The sequence below is a fragment of the Impatiens glandulifera genome, chromosome 2 (genome assembly GCF_907164915.1).
Source record: "Impatiens glandulifera chromosome 2, dImpGla2.1, whole genome shotgun sequence".
NCBI lineage: Eukaryota > Viridiplantae > Streptophyta > Magnoliopsida > Ericales > Balsaminaceae > Impatiens > Impatiens glandulifera.
This window is the reverse complement of record NC_061863.1, coordinates 12,905,158-12,919,503: the sequence shown is the minus strand read 5'-3', so window position 1 is coordinate 12,919,503 and position 14,346 is coordinate 12,905,158. Positions and strand designations below refer to the sequence as shown.

At 33.3% G+C, this 14,346-nt stretch overlaps 1 protein-coding gene and 1 pseudogene across 1 annotated transcript; both read left to right on the top strand.

The window, feature by feature from the left end:
• Positions 1-706: 706 nt before the first annotated feature.
• On the top strand, positions 707-1,575 carry LOC124924362 (annotated as a pseudogene).
• Positions 1,576-12,228: 10,653 nt separating this feature from the next.
• LOC124924361 lies at positions 12,229-13,762 on the top strand. Its single transcript, XM_047464413.1, has 4 exons — positions 12,229-12,373; positions 12,461-12,708; positions 13,183-13,334; positions 13,429-13,762. Exons 1-4 carry the CDS (start codon positions 12,229-12,231, stop codon positions 13,760-13,762), a joined length of 879 nt encoding a protein of 292 aa, XP_047320369.1.
• Positions 13,763-14,346: the final 584 nt, after the last annotated feature.

The window sequence follows — 14,346 nt, the reverse complement described above, 5'->3', positions numbered from 1 at the left end:
TGTAGCCTTTTGCCATGGGTAAAAGACTCTTTTACCCCTCAAATAAAAAATGGTTTTATTTTCAGTTTCTTTTCTCTCCCTCTTCTCATTTTAGTTTCTCCGGTTGACCCATTGGTATTCCCTTTCTCTCATTTCAGTTTCTCCCCTCAACGATCCAAGCGAAGCAACGAAACGAAAGAAGTCGATCGATCAACTCCCCGAGGCAACGTCGGAACGCCTTCATCATCTCAGGTGAGTTATGCCTGTTTTTCTGTTGTTTTCCTTGCATGCATGTTGAAAATGAAGAATGGTTTAGGGTTTTAGGGGGTGGCTGAATGATTTAGGGTTTATTATGCATTTGTCGCAGCAGGGGAATATGCATATGTTGCCTGCGATAGATGTATTTTCGCCTGCGACAGATGTATTTTCGCCTGCGACAGATGTATTTTCGCTTGCGACAAATGCATATTCGCCTGCGACAGATGCATTATTCGTCTACGACAAATGCATTTTCCGCCTGCGACCCTTTGTTTACTTGGTCGTTTGTACAAACAACGTTAGTTTGCTTTCTGACATTGTAATTTACTTGTCAGATAACTCAGCATAAGTGGGCATGACCCTTAATGCAGCCTTTTGATGTTGAATGTCTTGGATTGGATGATTACTATGAGGTAAGGTACTTTTTTTCTTTTTTGTATACATTTTTATTGATTTTAATGTTGGAAAGTGTGTGTAAGTTATTGACAGACCTATGGACTTCAGTACTATAAAGAATCAAATAGAGGCCAAGGATGGAACTGGTTATAAGAATGTCCGTGACATTTTTGCTGATATGAGGCTAGTGTTCGACAATGCAATGCAGTATAACGATGAAAAGAGCGATGTTCATTTGATGGAGAAGACTTTGTTAGAAAAATTCGAAGAAAAGTGGCAACTGTTTTTGCCAAAAGTTATGGAAGAGGTAGTAGTAATTTACAATCTCATTTCATTTACTTATTTATTTTTTGGTTTGCGATTCTATTACATTAACTATCAAGTGCTTTTTTAATAGGAGAAAAGCCGAGAAGAGGAAGAATCAGAAGCTCAGATAAAAATGACACTTGCTCAGGATGCTGCAAATGGAAGAATAGCAAAGGATTTAAGAAACGAGGTTTGTTAGCAGATCTCACAAATTAAAATGCAGTCAGTGTATAATATATTGACAAGATTGATAAATAAATATTGTTCAGCTTTATGATGTGGATAATCATTTGGAAGAACTCTGCAAAAATTTGGTTCAGAAATACAGGTTTGTTTTCCATGGCTACTACTCAATGCTCTATTGACTATCATTACCTTTAACTTATAACTAACATAAACATCATTTTAGGAAATTCACTATTGAAGAAAAATTGAATATTGGGATTGATTTAATCAAATTGTTTAAAGATCTCAGCAAAGTTCTGAATATAGTAGCTTAGAATAACCCTAGCTTTCTTGTGACAGTTGAAGAAGTAGAACCTCGACATTAATTCTCTGGCAGCAACCACTCACATTGAACTGAAGGCCATTACTGAGAAAGCAAAGAAACGTCGAAAAAAAGATTTTCCTGCATGACTTTTTTGGCTTGCAAGAGTGGTTCAGATTTTTTTCTAGAAATTTAATCACTTAGAATTGAGTTTATGCCTCCACTTGTTTGATCTAGTGTTTTTCTTCTTCTAAAAATGTGATTATTTATGTTAAACTTGTATTTAATATTGAAAATGATTTACAAAATAAAGACATTTTTACAATTGTTTACAATATTCAAATTAAGTGTCTTACAATAAATGTTACATGGTGATAATTTAAATAATGATGAGAATGATTAAATCTTAGTACCCAGCTCCAATTGATTGTTTTCAAATAATACTCATTTTATGTACAAAACATTAATAATATAAATATTTTAATTAATAATTATTAAATTGGACAGTAAATTATTAATCATCAATATAATGACATGTCTAATTGAATTAAATGAAACTTAATTTCCCCAACACATATATCAACAATTGAACATCATTTCTAGTAATCTGATTTCAATAAAAATGGTTATGACAAAAAAAAAACTGCAACAACAAACACCACCATTCAGTGATAAAAATAAAACCCTTCTAATTCACAAACATATCGATCAATCAAAATCTCATTCTTTGAATTCAAATTTAGAATTGTTCCTCTTTTACCTAGCATTTAAATCAAACTCACCCCCTTCATCACGCCAATCGTTTCGCCCATTATCAGTCTCCTCGTCGTTCAAAAAATCTTCTGAAGGTTCTCTCTGATCATCCCTTTGTGCATTCACCTCCCCCACCCATTATTATTATTACCCATTTCATTCGGGCTCACTCCATCCTCAACGCCCATTCTGTGTGCCCCAAAAGCATTCAAACGTACATGCAAGTGAAGTGATGCTCATTCATGGATTATAGACATCAAAATAACACATGCATAGACTAGTAAGCAAAACATAAAAGGGAGATTGAGAGATACATATCGCAAGCGTTGCAGACGAATAATGCATCCGTCGCAGACGAATAATGCATATGTCGTAGACGAATATGCATCTGTTGCAGGCGAATATGCATAATAAACCCTAAATCATTCAGCCACCCCCTAAAACCCTAAACCAAATGTTAAAACCCTAAACTATTCTTTCATTTCAGCATGAATGCAAGGAAAACGACGGAAAAACGGGCATAACTCACCTGAAATGATGAAGGCGTTCCTGCGTTGCCTCGGGGAGTTGATCGATCGGCTCCCTTCGTTTCGTTGCTTTGCTTGGATCGTCGAGGGAGAAACTGAAATGAGAGAAAGAGAATACCAAAGGGTCGGGGGAGAAACTGAAATGAGAGAAATAGAATACCAAAGGGTCGGGGAAGAAACTGAAACTAGGAGAGGGAAAGAAAAGAATCAGGAAATAACTCAATTTTTTATTTAAGGGGTAAAAGGGTCTTTTACCTATGACAAAAGGTTACATTTGCAAAAATTATCCTACCTATGTTATTTTTGGTAATAAGGCTATTTTGAAGGTTATTTCGTTCAAATTTCCCCAAAAGAGAGCTCAACCCAAAAAGAACTAACATTAAAAGAACACTTGATTTTAGTTTGGGCTGAATTTAAATTATATTATATGCCTACTATAAAATAAAGAAAGATATAGAAAGAAAAGGCAAACAATTGTAAATGAAACACATATGTCGAAGTTTAGATTCATCAATCGGTTTATTCTCTATTCATGTATGTTAAATCATGGTTTTCAATTGTTTGTTATTTTCTAATTCTTCAAATTTAGCTTTTTCTAATTCTTCAATTTGAACTGTTTAACTGTTTTATCTGACGTTTGAATTCTTTTAAAATAATTTCAATAAATTATTCTAAAGAATTTGTAGAAGTTATTTCAAGAGAAGTTTTGTTAATTTGTATAACTATTATTATGTTAATTAATAATAATATAAAAGTTGAAGTATAATTTGTACCTATTTTTTTTTTGAGTTACTGATTTAGGCTAGGTGAGAGTTTTTTTTACCTGTAATGAATTTGTGACACTATTTATACATAATAAAATATCACAAATCCCCTATCGGGGTTTTCTCTCATTCTTGTGTTCATTGTTTACTCTTTAATTGATTATCTCATCAGCACCATTTCTTGACCTTGATTCTTGTTAAGTTCTACATGGTATTAGAGCAAATTGATCTACTACGATTGCTCAAGAAATCAAGATGGTGAATATCGACGAAATATCAAGCAACTCAAACCCTAACACTGCTCAAAATGTTAATCCAGCGATCAACATTTCTCAGCCTCAACCGACTCATCCAACAAAGAGGATATACAACAACGATCCTTTGGTCATTCATCTAGCAGATCATCCAGGGCTAACTCTAACTACTGGTGTTCTCACTAGAGAGACCTATTACAAATGGTGTCTTAGCGTCCAACTTGCCTTATCAGCTAAGATAAAAATCGGATTCATAGATGAATCGTTCCTAAGACCTACATATCTAAAAGATGGAAGGCAGTGGGGAATCATCGACTCTATGGTTCGTGCCTGGATGATGAATACGATCGACGTGAGGCTTCAAAGAAGGTTTCAGTCAACTATAACAAGTCGTGATCTCTAGCTGGAAATTAAATCAAGATACGAAGAAAACAACGGTCCAAGAAGGTATTATCACCAAAAGGATATCATACTACAACAATGATCAAATGACCTAGAAGAATATTACTCTAAGGTTAGACTCTTGTGGGATGAAATGCTTAGTTTGAAACCACTTAGAAGATGTAGGTGTAAAGGAACTAAAATAGATTGCGATGATGTTTTCTGGAACTTGAAATAATTCAAGATGATGATGAGAATAAGTTACCATAATTTCTTATGGGACTTAATGAGTAGTATGAATATGTAAAAGATCAAATACTGATGCAAGAACTATGGCCTGCTGTTTACAAATCTTTTACAATGTTACAGAATGTGGAAAAGAAAAGTTATCTAAGAAATGTCAATCAAGACAACTCCATGTATGCAAGAGAAGGAAGAAGCAATTCGGACAGGTCTAAGTCCAAGAATCTTCTGTGTTTTCATTGCAGAGGTAGGGGTCATTTAAAGGAAAATTATTTTAAGATTGTTGGTTATCCGGACGGGTGGAAACAACATAAGGAAAATAACAAAAAAAGGAGGAAGCACAAGTACAATCAACAATGCTTCAGAGTAGGATGAGTATGGAGATGCAACTCTTGAAGAATACATAATGTACAAAGATTTTCTGAAAAACATGAGAGATCTCAAAGGAAAAGGAGCAGTCGGAGCATCCTCAAGTGGTACTGCTGCAGGTAAATGTTCTGAACTTATATCTAATTCATATACATTTTTTGAGTTTAACATGAGCAGTAACAACTTAGTTAAATATAAAAATAAAAGGTTAATAGACTCAGGTGCATCATGTCATGTATGCAATAATAAGAATATAATGAAAGACAATAGGAAATTAGAGACTCCTAGGCTTATGTATTTAGCTAATGGGTCATGTAAGTCAATTTCAAAAGTAGGAACATTTATAATTTCAAATTAGTTAATACTTAGTGAAGTTCTATTTGCTTCATACTTAAAATATAATCTGATATCAACAACTAAGTTTATTAATGATAACAAGAGAAATTGTCTTTTTTCAAAAACAATGTGCATCTTACAAGACCATAAGCTTGCATCAAATGTTGAGATTGGAAAGAGGATAGGGAACCTGTATTTCGTTTCTAGTGACATGATTACAAATAATGTTTATGATGTTTATGATATTTTTTTCTTAGTTCTAAAGACAATATATCTGGTGGTACTTGTTTCAATCAAACATTTAACAATTCAGTAATTGATTCTGAAGTTCTTCATAAAAGATTTGGTCATACTTTAGATCGAGTTATTAAATCCATTTACCTGAATATCTTTGAAAAAAATAAACATTGTTCTTCATGCTCATTATCTAAGTCAATTAGATTACCTTTTAATGATAGTGTTACTAAGACAGATAAAATCTTTGAATTTATTCATGTTGATTTATGGGGACCCTATCGAGAGGAGTCAATTTTAAACTGTTCTTACATGATTACCATTATTGATGACTTTTCACGATGTACTTGGATTTATCTTATTCCTCATAAGACACTTGTATTTGAAAAACTACAACAATTTTACAGATTTGCTAAAAATCAATATGAAACAAACGTAAAAATAATTAGGACTGATAATGGAAAAAAATTTATTAATGATAGGTGTTCCAATCTTTTTAAATATCTTGGTATAATTCATCAAACAAAATGTTCATACACTTCACAACAAAATGGAGTTGTAGAAAGAAAACATAGGCATCTTGTTCAAGTAGCGAGGTCTATCATGATTTATTCTCATTTGCCTTCAAAATTTTGGGCACATTCATTACTCACTGCAACTTTTTTAATTAATCGAACACCAATGAAGAAATTTGATTGGAAAACTCCAATTTATATTCTTGAAAACAATTTTTTTTATCATAGTTTACTTATTTGGATGTTTATGTTATACAATGTATTGCCATATAAATAAAAGTTTACACATAGAGGAAAAAATGTGTCTTTATAGGATATCCCAGAATCAAAAGGGGTATAATGTGTATGAACTAGAGACTAGAAATATATCAATTTCTAGAGATGTTATCTTTCATGAGGAAATATTTCCATTTATGAAAGATGAAGTTTCCTTAGATTATTCTAAAATGAAATTAAAAGATGTTCCAACTTTCTTTGATGATGAAATGGAAGATATAAGTGTGGAAGAGTTAGAGCAAAATGATTTATCTCAACCATCTCATGATCTTTATACTGAAAATGTTTTTCCTGAACATGCATCTCATATTCAAAATCCTATGTCACAATAAAATGACAGTGAAAATGTTTTAAGAAGAAGTTCTAGAATTTCACATATACCTATATGGATGAAAGATTTTAGAAACCATGCAAAAACAGTTCATAGAAGGAAAAATGTTTATATGCCTTCAACTTTCCTTTTACAACTGTTTGTAATAATTTAAATTATACATAATTTTTAGAAATATTGATCAATCACATGATCCAGTTTTATACAAACTAGCTGCAATGATTTCAGATTGGGTTGAAGCATGAATTCAAAACTTAACGCTTTAAACAAAAACAACACATGAATTTTTACACAACTGCCAAAAGGTAAAAAAGCTATAGGTTGTAGATGGATTTATAAAATAAAATTTAATTATGATGGTAGTATAAATAAGTGTAAAGAACGTTTAGTGGTAAAAGGATGCAAGTTTTTCTCCAGTAGCAAATAATGTAACTATTAGATTATTATTAGCCTTGACAGCTGCAAGTAAATGACATTTACAACAGATTGATATAAATAATGCTTTTTTGCATGGTTGTCTTGATGAAGATGTGTACATGTCTATACATGAAGGTTTGAATTGTGAATATCCAAACCAAGTATGTAAACTCAATAAGAGTTATATGGATTAAAACAGTCTTCAAGACAATGATACTTTGAAATTTCTAAAAGTCTTTTAGATATTTGTTTTTTACAATCACAAAATGATCATTGCCTATTCATTAAAAGAATAGGAGAAAAAATCACTTGTTTATTACTATATGTTGATGATATTTTGTTGGCAAGTAACTCCTTACAAGATATTGAATACGTTAAAAACATTGTTGATTCTAAATATTTTATTAAGGATCTTGGCAATGCTAAGTTTTTTTAGGATTAGAAATCATACATAATGTGGATGGTATATATGTGAATAAAAAAATACATTTTGGATATTGTTTCTGATCTAGAGTTTGATTATTTCCAAACTAGCTGCAACTCCTATGACAAAAGGAGTAAAACTTGTTAATGATGATTTATGTGCTGTTAATCAATATAGAAGACTTGTTCGTCGGTTGTTATATTTAAACTTCACAAGACCTGACATTGCTTATTGTGTTCAACAATTAAGTCAATTCATTAATAAACCATTTAAATCCCATTTTGAGGCTGCCATACAAGTTGTCAAATATCTCAAAGATACTCAATCTTTGGGATTATTTTACTCATCACATACAAGTTTTAAATTATCTGCATATTCAGATAGTGATTGGGGATCCTATTTAGATTCCAGAAAATCATTAATAGGGTATTGTATATTTGTTGGAAATTCTCTTGTTGCTTGAAAAAAAAGAAATAACAAACTGTTTCTCGTTATTCAACCGAAGTTGAATATCGAAGCTTGGCGGAGACAGTTTGTGAACTACAATGGCTAACATATTTGCTTATTGATCTTCTGATTAAAGTTGATTTGTCAGTTACACATTATTGTGACAACAAGGCGGCTATACACATTATAGAAAATTCAGTTTTTCATGAACGAACAAAACATATCGATATTGATTGTCACGTAGTAAGAAACAAATACAAGTCTAGTTTTATTTCACTAACACATGTATCGTCTAGTATGAAGATTGCATATATATTTACTAAATCATTTGAAACAAATCAATTTTTGAATCTTCGACACAAGCTATAACTACAAGATTTTCATCTTGAGAGGGGAGTGTAGAAGTTATGTCAAAACGATTCATTAATGTTTAGTTATAATCTTGTTAGATAGTTAAATGATTTTATTAATTTGTTATAACCATTAGTAATTAGTTATAGTGGTTATAACCATTGTTATGGTAAATAATACTAATATAAAAATGGGATAAATGATAAATTTGGAACTTTAGTTGAAAGAATTTGTCAAATTTAGGACTCTCTTAATTTGTTGTTATTTTAAGAACTCTACTTATTATATTTGTTTAGATTTAAGACTCCCTCTCTAACCCCGTTAGTTTAAGTAAAATTCTGTTAAAATATTTTTCTTATTATTTATTTAATATATTTATTTTACACGTCATTAACTATATATTATATAATTCTAATTTATTTAATTTTATAAATTCATCATTTGTCGGATATCCTAAATCCCTCCATCGGCCGACTACCGTTTCTCTCTGCCATCTCCTCCGATTCTCCCTCCTCTTCAATTGAATCCTATTAACTGATAACAAGCACATTCTTACTACTATGCATGCAGTCTCAATAGAAACTAGGTTCTCATAGCCCATTGCTTGCGAGTATCAGAAACTCGTCCTCAACCGTTCTATCTATTACAGTTATCTCCGGTTTGGAGATCACGAACAGTTTCAGGTAGTGATCTCCAATCGTTCTAGGCATCGCTACAACGCCAAGCACTCTTGATCCGTCCTAGTATATAACGCGCCCGCCTGCTTTCTCGATCCAATCCAGCTCATCCGTACGATCAGTTGCTGTGAGCAGATTCAACTTAATTCAAAGATGAAAAGGATAATAACATGATAAACATTCGCAGTAGAACGGATCTCTCACCTTATGAGTAGCGACAGCGTTCTTACACAGTACGGCTCGAGAGTCCCGCAATTGGAAGTTGAAGAAAAAAATAATAATACAAGAATGTGATTTAAAAAATTACAACACTAACAAACAGATAAAAAAAATTAATATTATTATTTTATAAATATTAAAATATGTATTAATAGTGATACTTTTATGTTAATTATTTAAAAAATAAATTATTATTTATTGTAAAATATTATTTGTACATAAAATAAATAAATATAATTTAAGAAATAAAAAATACTCATAAATTATAATAACACTCAAATAATCATGTCAATCAAATTCTAAAACAAACTATCATCCAAACAAATAAAAAAAACTATTATTCTAAATAATCACAATTAAACAAACTATTAACAAAATGATAATAATGAATACATTTTATTTGAAATTTTATCCATAATCCAATATTTTCTCACATTTTATTTCATTAATTTCATCGTTGATTTAATTCATGAAATAATAAAATACCATTTCTTTAATGTATTTTCTCATTTTTCTATTTAATATATTTAAAGGATAAAATGATTATTAAACTTGTAAAAAATATTTTTTTTATAAAAATTAAATCAGATAATTTTTTTTAATCCAAAACTCAAATAAAACAAAAATCAAACAAGATCTAATAATATCTCAACCCTTCTCTCTTCCTCAAATCTCAACCAACCAAATAGTAGTAAACAAATTAAAAAGTTCTGGGGTGGGTTACGTGCGTCCCTCTCCGGAGTCTCCGCATATGGGTACAGATTGTCATGCCTGATTCCAATGATTTTTTAGATTTCGAATAATCCGGTATATATATATATATATATATATATTTATACACAATTTATATTTTAATGAGTTCTATAAATGAATAGTTCTGTAGACTATAAATAAAGATGATAGTAACTTAGAGGTGTTTTCCCTATTATTTCAATAAATATATATAACAATATTTTAAGTAGGTAGACATTTATTGAATCTTGTTTAAATGAAAATCATACGAAGATATGTTTTTGTTAGTTTCAAAAAAGTCTCAAAATAACTAAAATTTTGCTCATACGATAAAATTCAAAATTCGAGACTCTGTTAAATGAAAACGATCTAATTTTAAACCTAAAATAACAATTAGGCTAATAGGCAAATAAATAATTTCAAAAGTCATTTAAAAAAAAAAAGTGAGTTAACTTTTGGATTATAATTTAAATTATTTTCTTAGAAGTAAAGACATTTTTGTAAATATTTAAGGATATTATTATATATAAATTTTCAATATGTTATAATTTTATTATATTCCCTTGAAACCGAACAGACAAGGCTATCTCCTTATAAATGGAATCGGCTAAGCTAATATGTCGGGAAATTTGATGGAATAACCCTCATAAGAGGGGAATTTCCACTTTTAACAGGTGATTAATAAATTTTTCATTTTTGACCTTTTGCCAAGGCAAAAGGTCAGTTTTACCCTTTATTAAAAAAAAAAAAAAAAAAAAAAAAAAAAAAAAATAAGTGAGTGAGTGCGCATTTCAGTTATGAAATGTCACTTTCTTCTCCATTTCCCTCCTCTCCACCAACCGTCCTTTCCCCGTCCTTCCTTCATCAAGGTTCTTCATCATCAAGCTTCCTTCATCAAGGTTCTTCATCATCAAGCTTCCTTCATCATCAAGCATCCTTCATCATCAACGGATCCTTCCTTCATCATCGACGATCGTCTTCAACATTCAGGCTAGACGTTCGTCCTTTTAGGGTTTTGTTGTTTAGAGTCTAGGATGTAGGTTAGGTCATGGAATAATGGTTTTAGAGCTTGGCTGATATGTTTTACAGTGAAATATACATCCGAAGAAGGTGACGAAGGCGACAGTGCATCTGTCGCAGACGACAGTGCATCTGTCGCAGACGACAGTGCATCTGTCGCAGACGACAATGCATCTGTCGCAGGCGGGAAATGCATCTGTCGCATGCGACAGTTCATCTGTCGCATGCGACAGATGCATTTCCCGCCTGCGACAGATGCACTGTCGTCTGCGACAGATGAATTTCCCGCCTGCGACAGATGCATTTTCCTCCTTGCATTTTCCTCCTTGCATTTTCCTCCTTGCAATTAACACTGACTGGTCACTGTCACTGACTTCTTTGAATTTTTTTCAATTGCAGATCACATGAATGTTGGTGTTTTCTACTCTTTGATGGAGACTGGAAAACTGATGATTGTGGGGTTAGTTCTTTTGTCTCAAGTTCGTGTCGTGGTGTGAATGTACCCCGAAATGCTACATATGAAGAGTTAGCTTCAATTGTCTATAATTCTATTGGTGTGGACAAACTAAGATATGACTTAGTGTTCAAGGTAAAGTATAATATGCTAATGATCAATTCTCCTCCTGCAACAATCATTGGAGATAGCGATGTGGCGTTCTATTTACAAGAACTCTCGTCTTCACTGCCCAATCATCGCGCCCCGCTATGTGTCTCCTTAGTAGAGAAGTCAATACCTTCAACTCAACAAAGTGAAAGACCAGAAAATGACATATTTGAGCAGCAAGATATCTTACCAAGGCATCGAGATGTGTTTGAGCAGCAAGATGTATTCCCAAGTCAACAAGATGTATTCCCAAGACAACAAGATGTATCTGAGCAGCAGGATGTGTTTGAGCAGCAAGATGTATTCCCAAGTCAACAAGATGTATTCCTAAGGCAACAAGATGTATCTGAGCATGTGTTTGAGCAGCAGGATGTGTTTGAGCAGCGAGATATATTTGAGCAGCAAAATGTTTTTGAGCAGAGAGATGTATGTGAGGAGCAAAATGTTTTTAAGCCGGAAAATGTCTTCCCAAGTCAACCAAGCACTTCCCATGTTAGGAATACATTCATTCATACTGAGGGAACCAAGCACTACTTCTCATATGAACCACTCGAGATCGAAACTCCTGCTCCATTAATTGAAAATTCATTGGAAGTGGGTACGTTCTTTGATAACAAAAAAGAAATACAATTGAGGTTGCATAGACATGCGATGTCTAATCACTTTGTCCTTAAAGTGGTGAAGTCAACAAAAAAATCTTTGGTTTGTAAAATGCATGGCTGAGAACTGCAAGTGGAAATTGCGTGCTATGAAAGGAAAATTCTCGGAGATGTTTGAGATCAGAAAATTTGTAAAAGAACACACATGCTCAATTTTGACGAGACAAGACAATGTGAGGCAAGCACCATCATGGGTAATTGCGGAGTGTATCAAACGTAAATACATGGACCATCACCATGACCACATGCCTAAAAAAATAATGGAAGACATGCATACAAGTTATGGGTTAACTTTGACATATAATAAGGCTTGGAGGTCAAGGGAAAAGGCCTTAATGGCGGTGCGAGGAACTGTGGAGGATTCCTATGGTGAATTGCCATCCTACCTGTTCATGTTGCAGAAGAAGAACCCAGGTACCATAACTGACATCCAGACGGATGAGGAAGGACACTTCAGGTATATGTTCATGTCTTTAGGGGTTTCAATTAGGGGTTTCATAGGATGTTGTCGTCCTGTATTGTGCATCGATGCCAGCTTCCTTAAGCATAAAGTTGGAGGTCAACTACTGGTTGCGATAGCATTGGATGCGAACGAGCAACTATATCCCGTTGCTTTTGGTGTCGTTGATTCAGAGAATAATAACTCTTGGACATATTTCATGCAACAACTAAGGTTGGCAATTGGATCAGTCCCGGATCTCGTCTTCATATCCGATAGACACCCAAGTATTGCCAACGCCTTGTCCGCGGTTTTTCCAGAAGCACATCACGGGGCATGCACATACCACATCAAAATGAATATAATGGCCAAATTTAAAACTGATAACTGTCATGTTGAGTTTGATTTGGCTTCTCGTGCATACACCGAGACCACGTTTCAGAAGCATTTTGACAAGATCAGAACTAAAGACCCTAGGATTGCTCAATATTTGGAACAAATTGGAGTGGAGAGATGGAGTCGTGCTTTTTTCCCCGGTTCGCGATACAATCAAATGACAAGTAATTACGCTGAGAGTTTTAATAGTCAGTGCAGAGAAGCTAGGAAATATCCCATAACAACATTAGCTGACTATTTAAGATTCACAATACAAGATTGGTTTTATCATAGAAGAGAAAAATCATCCAACCACAACGAACATTTATCTCCATATTATGAAAAGTTATTACGTGAGGAAGGTGAAAATGCTAGATTCTACAGTGTTTATCCACTTAATCGATTTCAGTTCCATGTGCATGACGGTGAATTTGATTTTCAAGTTGACTTCAAGGGTCGAACATGTACTTGTAGGGTATTTGATGTATCCGGTCTTCCTTGTACGCATGCCCTAGCTGCTGCCCGTTTCCGGAAATCGGTTCCATATGAGTTGTGCGCAAGGTTAGAGAATTTTTGTTCCATAAGTTATGTTCAATTTATGTTGTGTTGAATATATGTTATGTTGAATTTATGTTATCACTGTATAATTTTGCAGGTTTTACTCAACTGAATCGTGGTGCATGGCTTATGCGGAGACATGTTATCCAGTTTTTCAACATAATGAAGCTTGGGACATTCCCGAACATATCAAGAAACGAGTCTGCCTAAAACCCCCCGTGAAGATTAAGAAAGGACGACCAACAACAAAACGTAGATCATCACAAGGTGAGGTTCGTAAAGAACGGAGACGGTGCGGCTCATGTGGCGGTCTAGGTCATAACAGAGCAACATGCTCAGCAGTGATGCCTGCACCATCTACTGCAAGACCTTCACAATCAAGTGCCCAATCTACACAACCTTCACAATCAAGTGCCCAATCTTTGGCATGAAACTGTTTTAGAGTTTTGATCAAACCGTTTTTGTATGTACATCAAACTGTTTTAGGGTTTTGATCAAACTGTTTTTGGGGTAGGGTTTTGAACATCTGTTTTTGGGGTAGGGTTTTGATCATCTGTTTTTGGGGTAGGGTGTTGATCAAACTGTTTTTTGGGTAGGGTTTTGATCATCTGTTTTTGGGGTAGGGTGTTGATCAAACTGTTTTTTGGGTAGGGTTTTGATCATCTTCATATTTCATCTGTTTAAGTGTTGTCATCTGTTGTGTTGTCAAAGAGAAATAGCAGGATTGATTTCAGGAATGCAGGAATGCATCTGTCGCAGGACAAATAGAAGTAGCAGGGATGCATTTATCGCATGCGACGGTGCATCTGTCGCAGGCGACGGTGCATTTCATTTATGTTTTGTGCTTAATTATATATATATATACTATATTATATTTGAATTCAAAATAGCAAACTACATTACATTCAAAAATAAATACATAAGGTTTACATTCAAAAATAAATACATAAGGTTTACATTCAAGTCAGAATAATTAAACTTGACTCTTCATAGCCCTTTCCATCTGTTTTTGCAT